Below are 17721 nucleotides of genomic sequence, written 5' to 3'. Positions count from 1 at the left end.
AGGTGAACAGTTGAGGGGGACGCTACTGCTTAAGCTTTTAACAAAGAGCAATTGATCTCAAAGAAAGTCCCTGGATCCCCCAGTAAATGTGAACAATAGCTTTGTTTATTATTTCCCTGTTAATAACAGCTGTTAATTCCCAATCCCATATAACCATGAGTGTTGATTTTTGTATTTTTCTGATAAACTGAAGGATGAAGTGTGGAAGCCCATTTCCACCACTGAGAGGAAAAAAATAAAGATCATTGTGACTTAGCATCTCATAATTATGACTTTCTATCTCATCATTATGAGATACACATCTCCTTATTTTGAGATAGTATCTCATTATAATGACTTACAGGATCTTTATTTGTTTCCTCACATTGGCGGAAATGGGCTTCCATAATGAAGTGTTAAAGGAGATAAAAAATGTGCACAATGCAACATACACATTAATGCAGCACTAATGTTAACCTAGAAACACAATATATAATAGTAAAAACTATTTACTGCACAATGAGTAGACCTACTTTACTTTTGATATATTTTGCTAATAATACTCACAAACTTTTAAGTAAGGTTATTAATGCAGGAATTTACTTGTATGGAAGTATTTTCACAGTGTGGTATTGGTACTTATACGTAAGTAAATGATCTCGATACTTCTTCCACCACTGGCTATTTGCTTCTCAGGTGCAGTTCATTAGACAAAACCTATACAATACAAATGACAACCAAATTGTGTTTTAGAAATTTGTTGAAATGGAACCTTTAACCTTCACATGCACACCAGTTAACACTAAACAATAGTGCACCACAAACAATTATAAACATTATCTCAACAGGCCAGATGTCAACAAACTGAATGGCCTATAGTTAGTGGTTCTTGCAAAAGTGCTTTGACACCAGTGATGCAAAGTACTTTAATTAAGTACATGACAAATGACATTGTGAAGTTTTTGTAGTAATATTCCTGACTAAGAAGTACTGCCAAAGCCTGATATAGCTTCCCTCTGATGTGCCAGAGAGCTCCATTGTTGTCCAGATTACCGGACTTCTACTTCTATGTAAGTCTATCTGAATACTACTTCCATTATTGATTGTGACCTCAGAAGGTAATTAGAGATACTTTCTTTTTTCTTACACATGGATAAATATGATCAGAATAACTGTATATGCAAAAGGACCAATAAGGGAATGTGACATTCATTTGTGCACACTACTCAACTTAACATATTGAATTACTTGACTGAAGGTGGGCGATATTGATAAAATCACTGTGAATTAATTTCATTTCATAATATTGATATAAAGTATATTGAGATGTATCCCGTTTTCTTGACAACTTGAGGAAGTAACCAGATGGGAGTGTTTGTTGTTGTTGGCGTATCTAGCAAAATAAGTACCTGACAAATCCAGATCACATTTATAAAACAATGCTGCTAAACCAGTAACCCAGGGAGGTTAGCAGGTTTAGCTGTTAAGCACCTCACACCCCGAGATTGAATGTTATATTTTGTGCACCAGCTTTTCACCAAGGGGCTAAAATCCACAAATCAAATCAATCTACCCTTTAATATCACAGTTCATAGTCAAAAGAGAAAAAGTATGGAGCAAAATCTTGCAATGAATGTCGTTGTGGAGCTCACAAACCAAAACGTATGGTCCATAAGCCTTTGAGCTAACATTTCCCAAAATACCACTTGACAGGTTTTTCTGGTCTTAAAGTCGCCTTGCATGAGTTGAACTGAGATTTAACTTTGCATCCGTAGAAGGAGTAGTAAAGTAAACTCAAGGCATGGGAAAATAATTGAATTTAATATATGAGATACATAGCATGGAGGGATATTTTGGATGAGGGGAAATGACTAATTCAGTGGGGGAAAGGGAAAACAACAACACACAGGCTGTTACCAGCACGCGCAGCAGATTGCTTCCCCGAAGCATGAGCGGTGTGTCAAAAACATAATTAATTAAGGAAGTGACATCACAAATGACACATGGTTTATATGCGCGGGACGGCCTGAGGAACTCTGGTTTGCTGAGTGCGGTCATTTATTGAAGCACGTTTTTATATTGACTGTTTATATTTCTAATATATCCATTATTATGATGATGATGATGTTTACACAAATTACAACCAGTATCCTCTCATGTTGTAATCAAGTCATGTCTAAATGACCAGAAAATAATAGGCCGGATTTCTTACACTATAAATAACATCATAAAATCTCACAGTTGACTTACAGTAACACATTGACCTTTCTGCTTGCATCATCCTCATGCAAACACACGCTACTGTAATACTACCAGCACATCCCCGTTCATGCTCACAACATAATAAACTCTTCTCATGTAGGTTGTAAAAATAATCTTCAGTCTGACCTCTGGTTCATCGCTACATTTACGTCATCATGACGGCTAAAGATCAAAAACAAACGTAGGACCTCAAGAGTTTGTTTTTCCTTAGGATGAGCATGACAGCTTCACAGAGATGCTAGTGCACACAATGCTTTTGTTATATAAACTTTCCTATTGTTGTGTTATTATAATTGATTTCCTTTTGCCTGTGCAACTTATTTGAGCATATCCTCAATTCTCTCTCTCTCTCTCTCTGTTTTTAGATAGGTGCTAAATATCTAATTTGGGCTATGACAGATATGATGTCACTCCACCTGCAGGTGAGAACAGTCAATTTGGGAGTTTTTACCTTCAAAGACAGGATGAGGGATATCAAGTCAGTCGGAGAACAAACTTCCTTGTTGAGCAACCTTTACGCTGAGCCCACTGCTACTTCCTCTTCCACCATGTTCCTGTTTTTCCATTGAATTACTACTAATACAAAATTGCATCATCAGAGTGAGTGAAGGAACTCAACTGAGCACTATAATAGAGGCACTGACAGGGAGGAAGTATGCAGGAAGCTGTGGATCTCCGGAGAGCAACAGGAGTGTTTTAGGAAAGCACAGCTTCCTCCTTGTCTAGCATATTTGTTGTTTTGGGTACTCATTCACAGAAAGTAACTTCCTTAGATTCCTTAATGAGCAATTGTTCATCATAATTGTTTTCAGTGGAAGGAACAATCAGCATAAAAAAAATACTGTGACATAATTTATGAGCCACAACACATATGATGAAAGTCATATTATCTGTTTTGAATATTTTATTTATTCAGCATAAAAAAAGGACATAGAAATAACAACTGATTTGAATAAATATCAATAAATAAATACATTAAATATGATTTGAATAAATATGTTAGATAATAATTCCATTGGAAGTACTTTCCATGTATACATGGGAGAAACAAGAAACACTTGTAGATTCATCAGCCATTGAAGGCAGTATTGTAGTAACTTTGATCAATGTGATCACGTAAGCGATACAGCTGCATGTCAGCAAACGTTTCATGCACTACATGCATTTTTGAGCCAAGCCCTCTGTGTGATGAGCCGGATCACCAACAGCAAAGACTCGAGCGCTGAGGATGGAGAACGAGAACAGTCTGTCCATGGTGTAGTGGCACAGCAGCTCCTCCTGCCAGCGTTCAATGTCGTGAGTTTCTTCTTTTCTGGTGTGGGACTCCTGCAGAACCAGAAGAAAAACAAAACATGAAACGTTTGTCCAATAGTATCTGAGAAATGCTGCACATATTTCTGACTCTGATAAATGGAAATGAAGCTGTTTCTCCCAATGGTTATTGGACTTTTTTTGGACCATTTATTTCAAACGACTGAGCTTACCATGTGGTGATTCGTCCCTGTCCTCGTCTTCACACATTTGTTCATGTCTTTGTGCAGTTTTTGCATCGCCGGCTTCACTTTGCTGACAAACTCGGAGCAGCTTTGAAATCCAGCAACCCTCTCGACTGCAGAGATGTATCTCGTTAGGACGTTAAGTATCTTCCCAAGACATGTCTGAGGAAGGAGCGAGGAAGAGGAAGACTTAGAAATCACATCACAATCAGGATCTCATTGTTTTTCCCTGATACAATACAATTGATGTAATATTTGTTGCTTACCGTAGGCTTCTGTTTGAGGGTCTCAGGGTCACACATGTCTTTCGCCTCCATCCAAACGAGTGCAGTGGAGAAGTCTGTCACATCTTTGGATCCATTTCGTGCCTGCAAATCATTTCAGACAAACATGCTCAGTAACAATGTTGCATTATATAGAAACAGTAAACATGTAAATGCTGGTATTAACTGCATGTTTTAAGTCAACATGTAGTGTTAATGCCGGTTAATCTTCATATTACTGTGTACTGTCAAAATACTTTATACTAAGTTGTATTTTGATGTTTTGACAAAATTGTTCTTGAAGCTTCTGTCTGAATAAAGGACCTTTTGATTTACTTTTATTTAATTAATTTAACACTGATGATAGTCAGTGAAATTAAAAAATATATTGCTGGTGTTTACATTCATGCTTCAACATAGAAACACATTTGTAAAAGCATTACATTCATACAAAACACAATTTGAGGCTTTATAGAAATATCATTGCTAATGTTTTGCGGCGTATTTTGCATTAAAAATTCCAAATAATGAAATAAAAAAATAAAAGAACTACTAACCTCTTTTGAAACAGTTCGAGCAAGGTGATTGAGCTCCAGAGAGCTGCTCCGCACATCCCCGCATGCGTCTTGCAGAGTGTGCCCGGTTGGAGCGCAGGATGCAGCCGCTATAAGCAAAAAAAGAGCAGCAAAAGACTTGAAACAAAAATCCATGGTATTTGTCGGTAGGTTTGTTTTAATGAGCTGTGTCCGGTCAGCGCCTTCTGTTGTGAGCTCGACCCGGTGGGTGATGTGAGTGTTTGTGTTGAATCGTGCTGCAATTTAAGTGTTTGCTGGTGCCCGCCCCTCTCAAGCCGGAGTTTTGAGGTGAGCTTATGTCGAGTGCAAATCAATGTTCACGTAATTTACACAAGCAGGATGATGAGGTCAGAATAATTACATCATATGAGGTAATTGTCCTTTAACACAAAAAAAGGAAGAAAATTAAGCCATAGAAACACCATCGTCTAAAATGACTCCATAGCCAGTAAAATCCCATATTATCAGCAGAATGTACATAAAGTATCAAAAGTAAAAGTACTCGTTATGCAGAATGTATTATTTCAAAGTGTTATATATTGTTATTGTGTTTCTATTGTACATGTAAGAGTATTTCCATGTTGTAGCTCATCCATTTCAGATACTTAGTAGCTACTGGGTAGATAGTATAGTATGTGTCAGCATAGCATATGTTTTTTATATGTAAAAAGTAATGTGTCGAACCAATTTGGGCTTGCTTTAAAAATGACAAAGTGCTTACAAATGTACTCTGAGTCCGATTTTTGTTTTAAAACCTTTAATATTTAAATTACAACTGCATTTATGCATTACATATTACATTCCTTCAGAACAAAACACCGCAAACTAACAGACACAAAACAAACATGGGCCAGGATGATATTCCAGCACTGTTGTGCTTGATGGTTTCTGTGGCTCAAGGCAAAATATAAGGAATCTGTTATGTGAGTTCTGCAGCCCAGAATCTTGGGCGATTCTGTGCCTCATGATTTATGTCCATATGTTCAGTGCAAAGCAGGAAAAAGCATTCACTTTATGTAGTGAGGCAAGATGTGAAGGTGTGGAGGTTGGGGCGGTGAGTGAACGTCTGACTTTAATAGAGAAGATCTGAGTTTCTTATTGCTGCAAGCTACAAATATTACCTTTAGTATAAAGATAGTCCATGCACAACATATCAGTGATTGTCCCGTAAAAGGGACAAATTGAGCAGCATATAGGCTATATACATTTGCTCTTTGTTAATTTGAATTAAAGGAGTAGCAGAATATCAGTACTCTTTTCATCTTTACCAACATTTTAAAATAATACATACATTACAAGAAAGTATATGCTTCCTGAATTTGTTTGATCATGTTTAGTGCACTTAATTACAGACATATTACCACAATAAAGAACATGTATGAACATGTCTGAACATAAATGGGGAAGATTAAGGAAACAGAAAAATATCTTAAGCCTTCCCATGTCATTTCCTTTCTCTGTGAAAGAACATTTCAGATAAAAGGCAAAGGTTTTTCTCTGGTACACGAGAGGGGCAGATCGTGGACACGGATGGAAAGTTTGTCCAATCTGTGAGAATTCAGTTCATTATCTCCCTGAACTGTAAAGGTTAATCTCACTTCCTCGACAGACATCGATGTGAAACCTGATTAGGACACATTGATGTTAATTGGTGTGTCACACTAGTGTTTTCTATCACACACACTTGAGTTGAATCACAGGTGTAAATCACTTCAGATAAGAATATTGAATGTATGTCATTAATGGTACATACTCCCAAAGCAAATTTGTCTGCTGATTATTTTCTCAATTAATCGATCAAATGTATGGCCTATAAAATGTCAGAAAACACTGAAAAATACTGTTACAATTTGCTAAAGCCCAAGGTAACAAACAGTTCAAAACTCAAAGATGTTTCGTTGAATATAATATAAAACATTCATCATTCATTGATATAGCTGCCGATTAATCTTCTGTTGATCAGCAAAATGTACTTATTTATTATTATTATTCCATTTTTTTAGAGTAATGAAGCCGGCAAATCAGTTTATACAACAGATTTGCAGTTTGTAGAGTATTGACTTTATTGAAAGAATATTGTCAGATAAATGTTGTGAGTAAAAAGTAGAAATTTAGTCCAGCAGAGGTACAGATGATCGTAAAATTTAAATACTAAAAGGAAGTATCACTAAATTGCACTTATTTCCTAAATGTACTTTGTTTCTGAACACTTACAAACACTGCGGCTCTTGAACGCACCTCTGTTTGCTCCGGAAGTGTTTAGTTTTTTGTTGTATGTTATTGTTGTGAATGAAGTGAGCATGGACTCCTATCGTATCACAAGAAGAGGTCTGTGTAAACGTTATATTGATATTTCAAGCCTTTCAAGTATTTAGGAAAAACACACTTTTCAGTTATGCAGATTTTGTGTGTCTAGAAAGTGACGAAATGTGACATCAGTGTCTGTCTGGTTCATGCTAACTTTAGCCAGGTTAGCTAAATTAGCCGCAGCGTTAACCGTCAACGGCAACTAACGCTAGCTCAGTAAAGAGAAGTTAGCTTAGCTTTCTGTAACGTTTACACATTTCAGTTTTAAACACTAACTTTGGCTTCGGAGACTATTGCTAACAGTTAGCTTTAACGCTAGCTTCTGGGGCTAGCTACTGATAGCCAAAGCTAACATTAGAATAAGCCTGAAGATATGGACCGATACTTGGAGTTTGGTTTAATAAAAACACCTAAGAAAATGAAATGCATTTATTTGCTATGGTGGTGTTATTATTTACATAACGTGTCATTCATCTGCAGGTTGATTTAACTAACTCATGATGAACTTTGACGGTCTGGACGGTGGGATGGGTGAGTACCCGCCCAGCCTTCACGGGACTCTGGAGGCGGTGATGGAGCCCTCCATGGACCCCCACCTGAACCCCAGTCTACTGCAGGGTGTGGAGCTTGACCCGGAGGGACTCGTCGGGACAGGTCCTGAGTCTGTGCACCTCATGGAGGGAATGTTTTCAGAGCTACACAGTGCAGTTTCAGAAGTTGGCATCCCAGTCACCGCAACACATTTTGATCTCCAGGAGGAAATGCTCTGGACGGGAAACCACAGAGTAAGATTATGGTTATGATGGGAAATAGAGTATAGTACAGCCTGCATGTTTCTGAAAGACACACTCTCAATCTTATTTCTTTAATCGTTCTCTTTAGGGTCATGTAACCTCGTTCTTTGGACCTACAATGGGCCGCCATTCTTCTTTCCAAGCGAATGCATCAGATGACATCCGACACATTCAGAGTTTGGAAACAGGCGTCCTGTTCCTTTCGAAGTGTAACCTCAAATGCCACACTCGCGGGGGCCTTGTTATGTTTGATTACCCGTAAGTGTCACAAAGTATTGACTGGGACCATTGACCTTGTGCTGAGATAGATAGTGCACAAACCGCAGCAGTGAAATAATGTGTTCGCTCACAGAATGAGTTATTGTGTCTGTGTACATTCCAGGATGGATGAAGGCGCTGATATGCACAGTCTCCTCATGACTGATAACAACACCTTGCTCATGGGTGGATTGCAAAACTATGCGGTTGAACTTGACTTGAATACTGTTCAAGAAACCCAAAAGGTGAGAGATTATCAATACCCACAAGTATCTACGCATACAGCACCACAGGAAATAGTTTGTCACATTCTATAAAATAACATATATTCAAGTGATTGACTGCTTACTTTCCTGTCATGTGTACTCGACAGTTCACTGTCGACCTACCTGGAGTGGCAATAATGCGCCAAACCGGTCGCTACTTCTACTGTGGACACACTTCTGGCAAGGTAAGGACGACTTGATCATCAAATCAGTTTGTGAAACGTGTTTTTTTTCTGGCTAACTCACATTCACTCTCTGCTTGAAAACAGATCACCCTTCGGGACTTGCGTAGCTTCAAAACGGAGCACGAGTTTGACGCGTTCTCCGGCAGCCTGTCAGACTTTGACGTTCACGGAAACCTTCTGGCTGCGTGCGGGTTCTCCAGCCGAGGAATGAATGGGTTGGCATGCGACCGATTCCTCATGGTGTATGACCTGCGTATGATGCGAGCAGTAACACCACTTCAGGTTCACGTGGACCCCCTGTTCTTGCGCTTCATTCCGACGTACACGTCACGCCTGGCGATCATCTCACAGACAGGTATCAGCCGGGGAATGTGGGGTCACGTTCCTGACCATCTTACCTGCCATTTCTGCATCACCTTGTTTTTTCTTCTCACCAGTTAAACAAACAGTATGTATGTTAGCCTTTCATATTAGATTCAGTGTTATAAGTAGGCTACAATTATCACAACAATACGAACATTAAGGCTCCCTCATAAAAGACTCGGGAAGAAATTCGGCAAATTTATATGGCGACTCTGATAAAACTTTGCGGAATGACTGCTGTAGTTTGTGGGTTTGTAGACTTATAACACTTAAAAACGTGACAACAGTAGTGTTACTAGAGAATGATTGTCCAGGCTACATCCATCAGTATTTAGGTAACTGAGTGCAAATGTTTCCTCCAATACTGACACCTTGAGAATAATGTTCCACTTCCTGTTTCTTTGTCCAGGTCAGTGCCAGTTCTGTGAACCCACTGGTCTCGCCAATATGGCGGACATTTTCCACGTCAACACCGTGGGCCAGGTGCTCATGAGTTTTGACGTATCGGCCAGTAAACAAGCCTTGGCCTTCGGGGACTCTGGGGGATGTGTGCACCTGTGGTCTGACGCTCCAGAGGTTTCATTCAACGACTACTCCCGGGAGACAGAGTTCGCTCTGCCTTGCCTCGTGGACACGCTGCCTCAGCTGGACTGGAACCACGATCTGTTGCCCCTCTCGATTATCCCCACGCAACTGACCAGCACAGAGCATCTGCTGTCGGACTGGTCCGCTGCAATGGCTACGCCCAGCCCCAGGTAACACAGTCACTGGTACTATGTCTTTACCCCAGCTGATGTTATGTGACTGGCAATGGCAACCCTACATAAAAGCAACAGCACCGACATTACTTCTCTGCATGATAGAGCTCTATTGTTGTCCACAAAGTTTGGAAAACACATCAAATCTGCGGCTGAAATTTTTTCCCAGCAAATACGGCATTTACTCCCAGCTGTGCTAAGAAATTATTTTTTCTTTGTTAAAAATGTAACTCATATTTGTGACCCAAGATTCACGTCTTACGTGGGAACCCTTAGACTTGGGACAATATGGGGAAGTCAGGAAAGTACCGAGAGACAGAAGAATGCACTTTTGGTTTTGGAATTAACATCACTAGTTTTATCAAAATATCAAACTGTGCTGTATGATCTCACTGCACACCACACCGTCACCTTTAGGAACTTATTAATTTCTCTTTCCTGCAGTCATGGTTGGCTGATTCTCCTGAAGTGATGTCAGTGTTTTTTGTCATGTTGTGAGTCACATATGGAACGATGTGAAACACAGACTCAAACGTGAGAAAATTGGTGAATTCATCTCCTGCGTCACTCGTACGAGCCACTTACGAACAAATCTGTCGGTACGAGTGGTTCTTGCATGAGGCCCATTATTGTTCTGTCCAACAGACGAGCTCCTCCTGTGGACCCAGAAATCCTGCGCACCATGAAAACTGTTGGGTTCATCGGTTATGCAGCAAATCCTCGTACCCGCCCTCGGAACCAGGCATGTCAAAAAACACACAATGTAGATCTAACACTACTGTGAAACAGCCTTTCATTGTTATAACAAAACACATTATGTGAACAACCTTAGTATTCTGTCATTTCCACTATATTCAGATTAAGATAACAAACATAACCTTTTTCTATTTCCTGTCTTATTTCAGGTTCCTTACAAAATAAAAGACGTGGAGCTGGATTATGATAATTACAACCAGGTCCCCGAATCACCAATTGGACGTGATGAAGAGCCACATCTTTACATGGTGCCCAAAAAGTACAGAAAGGTTGGACTCAACATATCTATCATGCTTATTATATAAGAGGACTGTTGGAAAATAATAATTATCCTCTTTTAATCATTTGTTTGCTGTTGCTGTGTATATAAACATGTTTGATCTTTGTGCTGGATCAGGTCACAATTAAATACTCTAAACTTGGACTGGAGGACTTTGACTTCAAACATTACAACAGAACCTTGTTCGCTGGTCTGGAGCCTCACATCCCCAATGCTTACTGCAACTGCATGATCCAGGTAAGAAATGAGGTTTTTAGTGAATTTTAGTTTGTTTTTGAGAGATTAATTAAAAGTTGTTGTTGTCTCTGACCCATTGCTCAGCTGTTGCTCTCCTGTTTCTGTGTTGGCCCGTTAGGTGCTGTATTTCCTGGAGCCAATCCGGTATCTAGTGCAAAACCATTTGTGCCAGAAGGAGTTCTGCTTGGCCTGTGAGCTTGGCTTCCTCTTCCACATGTTGGATTTGTCACGCGGAGATCCATGTCAGGTAGCTGTTTGTTACAACCGACATTGTGTCGCAACTGCACATTGTGTCCCGCGTAGAGCTCCTAATCCAACCTCTCCACCTCCTCAAGGCCAGTAACTTCCTCCGAGCGTTTCGTACCATCCCAGAAGCGTCGGCGCTGGGTCTGATCCTCGCGGACTCGGACGAGCAAACGGGGAAGGCCAGGCTCGGTCGCTTAATCCAGAGCTGGAACCGCTTCATCCTCACCCAGCTCCACCAGGAGACGCAGGAGCAGGAGGGCCCACAGGCCTACAGGGGAGCCAGCAGCAGGTCAGAAATAAAAAAAAAGTGTTTGACACGCCCAGAACAGAGTCTGGAGGTATTCTAGGTACAGTTTCGGGAAGATGTGACGATGATCACTAATGTTTCTGACACATGTATGCAGTACTCTGGGTTCTTCTGGTGAGTCTGCCATCGGGAAACTGTTTGGCTGTGAAGTTGAGAACAGCAGCCTGTGTCGCTGTGGCAAGGAGACGGTCCGCTCCTCCCTCTCGCTGCTCTTCACCATGCATTACCCCGAGCAGAACTCTCAAGGTGAGTTCAGCGTACTCTCTCACACGGCTGTTTGTAGATAGTCTATGGCAGCTATCATGTTCCTCAAGCTTGGCCCTAAAAGACCAATTAAAAAGTAAATAATAATAGTTAACTGTCTGACACTGTACTCATCTAACTTTGACTCGTCAGAAAAAACAGTAAAAGAATATGACTTTGCTGAGATCTTGAAGAAAAGCATCTGTCTGGAGCAGAGCACTCAGGCGTGGTGTGAAAACTGTGAGAAGTATCAACCCACAGTGAGTTACAGCTCCCGTTCAGGCACATCGTATTATCTGACGAGGCTGTCGTAGTCTCTTTGAAGTCTTTTCTGCATCACGGGTGTTTCTGTGTGCCGCTTTAGGTGCAGACGCGCAACATTCGATGTCTCCCAGATGTTCTGGTCATCAACTGTGAGGTGAACAGCGCTAAAGAGGCTGAATTCTGGAAGGTTCAGGCGGAGGTAAATGACATTTTGGTTTTATTCCCATCCTGGCGGTTTCCAATACACTTCATTTAATTCCTAACATACCTGTCGTTCGATAAATAAATTACGTAATTGTCGTTCTTCACAGTACTCCTTCAATAAGGCCATGCAGAAAGAAGCAATGGAGCCTCCAAAACCTAAAGAACCCCCCCCGCCCATGCCCACCGAGTGGTGCTTGGAGTAAGATCTCTTTTGATATAATATAATAAATAGTTTTGCATCGTTAATTTTCGCCATTATCAATTCATGTTTTTGATTAATTAATAAAGAAATGAACTGTTTAGTCTATAAAACATCAGGAAATAGTTTTTTTCTAAAATGCCCTTTTGCAATTTCCCCAGACGTCTTTAAATTGCTTGTTTTGTCCCAACAAGAGTTCAAAGTTCTATAAAAGAGAGATGAGCAGCAAATCTTAAATTTGAGAGGCTCACGTTTGCCAAAAATGGATTTTAACAATTGATACTCAATTTCGTTTCCCATTAATTGACTTAATGGCTAATTGTTTCAGCCCTACAAATAACATAACTTGTATCAGTTGAATGTGTCTGAACACTTTCACGTCTCACTGTACATCCCAATGCAGCGGGGAGGGCGTTTGCAATATGGAGGGCTTCACCTTTGACACGCGAGCGGAGGATCTGCGACACGTCTGGATCCCGCCGACTCTCAAGATGTCCATCAGCAAAAGTCAGGGTCTGGAGATCAGCAGCTGGCCTGAAGGAGAGGAGGTGACGGAGAGAGATCTTCATTAAAACACAGATTCCGTATCTTTGGTTTTAGCTCGTGTGTAAAGATTTGCATGCAACAAACTTGTTGCATCGTCTCTTATCAGTTAAGCGCTGATGAAGAGGAGGAGGGCGCATCGGTCTACGACTTGGTGGTCACGGTGCCTCACATCCTGGATGCTCGCACCGGTGGAAACTTGGTTGCACACATCAAAGTAGGAGAGACCTACCATCAAAGAAAAGAGGTGCGCGAAGCTTAGATTAGACAATACAGTCCAACAGATACTGATACAGACAAAGTGTAGTTTACAAAATCCGTGTCTGTTTCAGGGAGTCACACATCAGCAGTGGTACCTCTTCAATGATTTCCTAATTGAGCCAATTGACAAGGTAACTATTTGATTTCATTTATGCTGCTGACATGTCATGTTTCCAGTCATGTCAAAGTGTTGTGTTCGTGTTTGTCAAAGACTGAAGCTGCCCAGTTTGATGTGAGCTGGAAGGTGCCAGGCATCCTGTACTATGCCAAGAGGAACTACCACACCAAATACGACCTCCGCAGTAAGTTTCAGGACAACAAACCTGGCGAATTTACTTGTAGGTTGTTGTTTTTTTTTATTCGCCTGCTCACGCTTTGAGGTTTGTCTCAGTTAAAAATCCCATAGATGCCAGCGTGCTGCTGACGGAGGCCTCGTTGGCCCGGAAGCAGAGGAAGAGTCACGCCACGTTCATCCCCCTCATGGTCAGCGAGATGCCGCAGGCCGGTGACATGGTGGGGCTGGACGCTGAGTTTGTCACGCTCAACCAGGTGTGTCTGGGTTATAACGCCGCTGTCTGTGTACCTCACGCTGTCTGTCACACAGAAAACCAGCTCACTCAGAGAACTCGGGTTAAGAGGCACTGTAGTAACCTGGTTCCTGTAAAGCTGTGTATACATTCGATGAATGATTTAGACGTCTTTGTGACGAGTCTTACGAGATTCAGCTCAATGCTTAATTGTTGAGCTCTGCTGAGAGTATTATTACTTTTGTAATCAAACTAGCTCTATATTGTACAGTGTGTAGTTCGTACTAACGCTGGTTGTTGTTGTAGAGTCATCTTATTGTGGTAGGACACTTTGAATAAACCTCACGACCGTGTGTTTGCAGGAAGAGGCGGAGCTTCGCAGTGACGGCACCAAGTCGACCATCAAGCCCAGCCAGATGTCCGTGGCCAGGATCACCTGCGTGAGGGGCCAGGGGCCCAACGAGGGGGTGCCCTTCATTGATGACTACATATCGACTCAGGAGCAGGTGAGTGTAAAACAGCGGGGGGAAAGTCCATTAACGTAACCTTTGAAGGAAGTGTTGAATGTTGTGGAAACACGATGCATCTGACAAATAAACTATTCTACGGGTATGAGACTTTTTCCCGATCACTACCTCTATCGTGTTACCTTCATTGTCACTGAACAGTGTGTCCTTTTGTTGGTGATGATAATACACTCATACACACAATGGAGGATAATCTGTTACAAGAAGAAGACATTTGGTCGGACTGCAGATCTAGCAATTCTGGAAAGTTCTGAAATAAGTAGCACATCCACAGAGTGTGTTTTCTTTTGTTTTGTCTTTCCAATTCCTGATGGACAAGAAGTAAGCGTCACAGAAAATGATCTTTATTTGTGCTTTATCACTTGTCCCTCGTTTGTCTAGTTAGACAAGCAACCATACCGAGTACTTTCTTCTAGCTTGATAGGAAAGACTGTATTTATTAGTTTTGATGAACATTAACCCTGAAGAAGAACTCGTGAAAGCGTCGCTCTTGCTGTCGACCCCTAACACTGCTGAATGTCTGTTCTTCCAGGTGGTCGACTATTTGACTCAATATTCTGGCATCAAACCGGGAGACCTGGATGCAAAGATTTCTTCCAAGCATTTGACCACGCTGAAGTCCACTTACTTAAAGCTGCGCTTCCTCATTGACACGGGAGTTCGCTTTGTTGGTCACGGTTTACAGAAGGACTTTCGGGTTATTAATTTACTGGTATGTTATTTCACAACTTTAAAGTGTCATTATTTTATTTAAATGGATATTTTCGGTTAACAGTTGACTGTGAAGTACTTGGTAGTGCATACATAAAATGAACACAGGTTACTTTAGTCTGTTTCTCTGCTGTTTTGAAGGTTTTGAAGGACCAAGTCATCGACACCGTCTACCTGTTCCATTTACCTCGCAAAAGGATGATTTCTCTGAGATTTCTCGCCTGGTACTTTCTAGGTAAGTTAACGATCAAGCATCTGCTATAATTAACAGATCACATGACTACATGTAATGCGAAAGGGTTGGCTCGTAATGACAAATCGTCAGATCGTTATCGGCCGACTACAGTTCCTTCAACTCTTATGGAGCTGTGAAGCATCTTTCCGCTCATTGTTTGGCTCTCTGGCAACTTCACGGTTTGGTTTGAGAGAGAATATTTGACATGCATTCATCAGGAGGTGTAGTTGCAGTGTTTAAACGTTGCGTAAGAGTGACACTCGTTGACATCCTGGATTCATCTATTAAACGCATGTTGTAGACGCTTCTGCCTGCTTCTCTCTGAAACTATATTTAGTGACAGTGTGGTCTCCATGGTAGCTCCGACAGCTTAATAAGTGAGACGAGGTGGTGGGCCGGGTTGGAGGGGTCGCTGGTCAATCTAGGAACCACTTTGTCCCCGTTGTAAACTGATGCTTCATGGTTGAGATGCAGCCGGATTGTCCTTTTTTCCTCTTTGTGGCTCCTAGACCTCAGCATCCAGGGAGAAACCCACGACAGCATAGAGGATGCACGCACCGCTCTGCAGCTGTACAGGAAGCACGTGGAGCTGGGTCGCGGAGGGGGGAACGACGAAGTCAGGAAGGTCCTGAAGGGACTCTACGAAAAAGGTCGCCAGATGGACTGGAAAGTCCCGGAATTGGAAACAGGAGATGGTCAAGGTAGCCCAAAAAGTACGACGCAACATTGAATTAGATGCTGATGTTAGTGATGTAATAATGAGTTCATGGGAGACTTGTCTGAGTGGATTGAAAGCACTCTCCTTCCTTCAACAGGTGCTGCTGTGTTTCCCTCTGTGATGGGGCTGTGAGCTGCACCGGGACATCTTCCCACTGAAGAGTTTTGATTGAAATCTGCTGGTTCAGTTGCTGTCATATTTTGTACTTATTTTGCATTTATGTTTGCATTGCGTAGAAAGTTCATGAAGGTCTTTGTTGCCTGTACAGTCCACTCCAGCTCGGGGTTTTAATCATGTCAAAATTTGTACTTTTCATCCAGGAAAGGTTTTTGGAAAAAGAAAATTTGTATCGTATACTTTTGGAGGCTTTTAAAAAAGAAAAAAACAGAAAGCAACATGTTGTTTTGGTGCGTGTAAATAAATAAACGTATCATGAGCACAAGAAGACGCATTGTGTTTAATACCAAGGAGTGGAAAACATATTTTACATTATTAACATGGTATTTCTGAGAAGTCTTTTCAAATTTAACAGTTCATTTGTTTTGTCTGCTTCGCAGTAGCGCTGTCCTCAAGCTAAGAAGTTCTAAGTCGACTAACAATACGATGTTGTTGATTAATCGATCAGTTAGGATCTCCTACGAACGATCGTAGTCGTCTATCCAGCCTCGGATTCCCCTCCTGGATCTGTTCTGACTCAACGTGCTTTCTGTTTGCAGCCACTCGTGTGAACAGACGTCCTCTTCAACACGACCTTTTCTGTATGTGGACATGTTGCAACTTGCATTCACAGCTGATTTGAATAAAATATGTCATTGATAAATCTAAACATGACTGTAAAGGGAAAGGTCAATTGTTTTGGAATAACCCTACAGCAGTGAAACATGAGCGAAGAACCTCCACAACTCCTCTGAGGGAAATATTGTACTTTTTACTCCACATTTATTTACGAGCTATAGTTACTTGTCTACACTGGACTAAACTACCAAACTGTAGAGTAAAATGCTGCTCTTACATCACTTTTTACAAGAATGTAATCTATAATATGTCATTTTAATGCACGAGTATTTTTTACTTTTAATACTTTTGCCTTTTTGCTTACGTAGAATTATGAATATGAAACTTTGAAACATGAACATAAAATTGTATTATTGTTAGATCTAAACGGTTCTTGCACCACTGCTGCTTGATGAGATCCTCCAACAGACCTCCCTCAAAAATCACGTTTTAACATGTTCTTAGAGTGAAGGTGCCCTCTGCTGGCTGTGCAGGTTAGTGGGATGTTTCACCTTTTATCAGTTCAATATGTCTGGTGTTGCTTTTTGTGACATTCTATACTATTTATTTTCATTTTCTAATTATTTTTTACATACTATATGACTTTACAAAACCTTAATAAAAATGTCACATAACCACAGTATATTATGTCATGAGAAACATTACAATGTCAGTATTATAAGAATTATGTTTAAGAAATGTCACAAAGATGTAAACTATAGTATGTAAAAAAACATGTTACTAGTCATAGTTTATTAGGCCATGAAAAATATAAAAAAGTATAGTACGCCATAAAAAAGTTATATAGTATGTTATATTAAGTATAAAGATCATTACAGTATGTCATAAAAAAACTTCATAGTATCCTATAAAACGTGTTAAAAAAAACATACCATTGTATATCAAGAGTCAGTTGAGTAAGCCTTAAAAATCTCACAAAACAAACAGCATTGTGCCACCAAGTAAAATATACACAATATAGTATGTTGTAAATAATTATAAAGTCAGTTTAGTACGTCATAAAAATGTATAGAAAAATTCACAATAAAAATGTGTCATGAAGTCACGATAGAGCGAGTGTCAGGAAACAATACTCTTTAAATGTCAACTCTTCATGAGCTCAGAAAAACAGCCGGTTCTCAGTTATGCAACGATGCATTTGCCGTCCAAGAGGATTATAGTT

The 17721-nt window shown here is 40.6% G+C and overlaps 1 protein-coding gene across 2 annotated transcripts; it reads left to right on the top strand.

Moving 5' to 3' along the window:
* Positions 1 to 6795: 6795 nt before the first annotated feature.
* On the top strand, positions 6796 to 16209 carry pan2 (poly(A) specific ribonuclease subunit PAN2). Of its 2 annotated transcripts, none has more exons than XM_076097354.1 (26): positions 6796 to 6903; positions 7363 to 7667; positions 7765 to 7934; positions 8059 to 8179; positions 8308 to 8385; positions 8470 to 8740; positions 9158 to 9503; positions 10152 to 10248; positions 10412 to 10531; positions 10660 to 10779; positions 10898 to 11026; positions 11115 to 11314; positions 11430 to 11578; positions 11729 to 11835; positions 11940 to 12038; positions 12151 to 12242; positions 12646 to 12790; positions 12895 to 13032; positions 13118 to 13177; positions 13258 to 13348; positions 13438 to 13595; positions 13936 to 14079; positions 14633 to 14812; positions 14953 to 15046; positions 15556 to 15747; positions 15862 to 16209. In XM_076097354.1, the coding sequence occupies exons 2-26, from the start codon at positions 7380 to 7382 to the stop codon at positions 15894 to 15896; spliced, it is 3624 nt and encodes a 1207-aa protein (XP_075953469.1). In that variant the 5' UTR covers positions 6796 to 6903; positions 7363 to 7379; the 3' UTR covers positions 15897 to 16209. The 2 variants fall into 2 exon arrangements, with proteins under 2 accessions (XP_075953469.1, XP_075953461.1); XM_076097346.1 differs by having other exon boundaries at positions 15556 to 15759.
* The last annotated feature ends 1512 nt before the right edge of the window (positions 16210 to 17721 follow it).

This window comes from Anarhichas minor, unplaced genomic scaffold, assembly GCF_050575085.1.
Source record: "Anarhichas minor isolate MPS153535 unplaced genomic scaffold, ASM5057508v1 ptg000003l, whole genome shotgun sequence".
Classification (NCBI taxonomy): Eukaryota; Metazoa; Chordata; class Actinopteri; order Perciformes; family Anarhichadidae; genus Anarhichas; species Anarhichas minor.
Note: the sequence above shows the minus strand (reverse complement) of the source record. Positions and strands in the feature narration are given on the sequence as shown.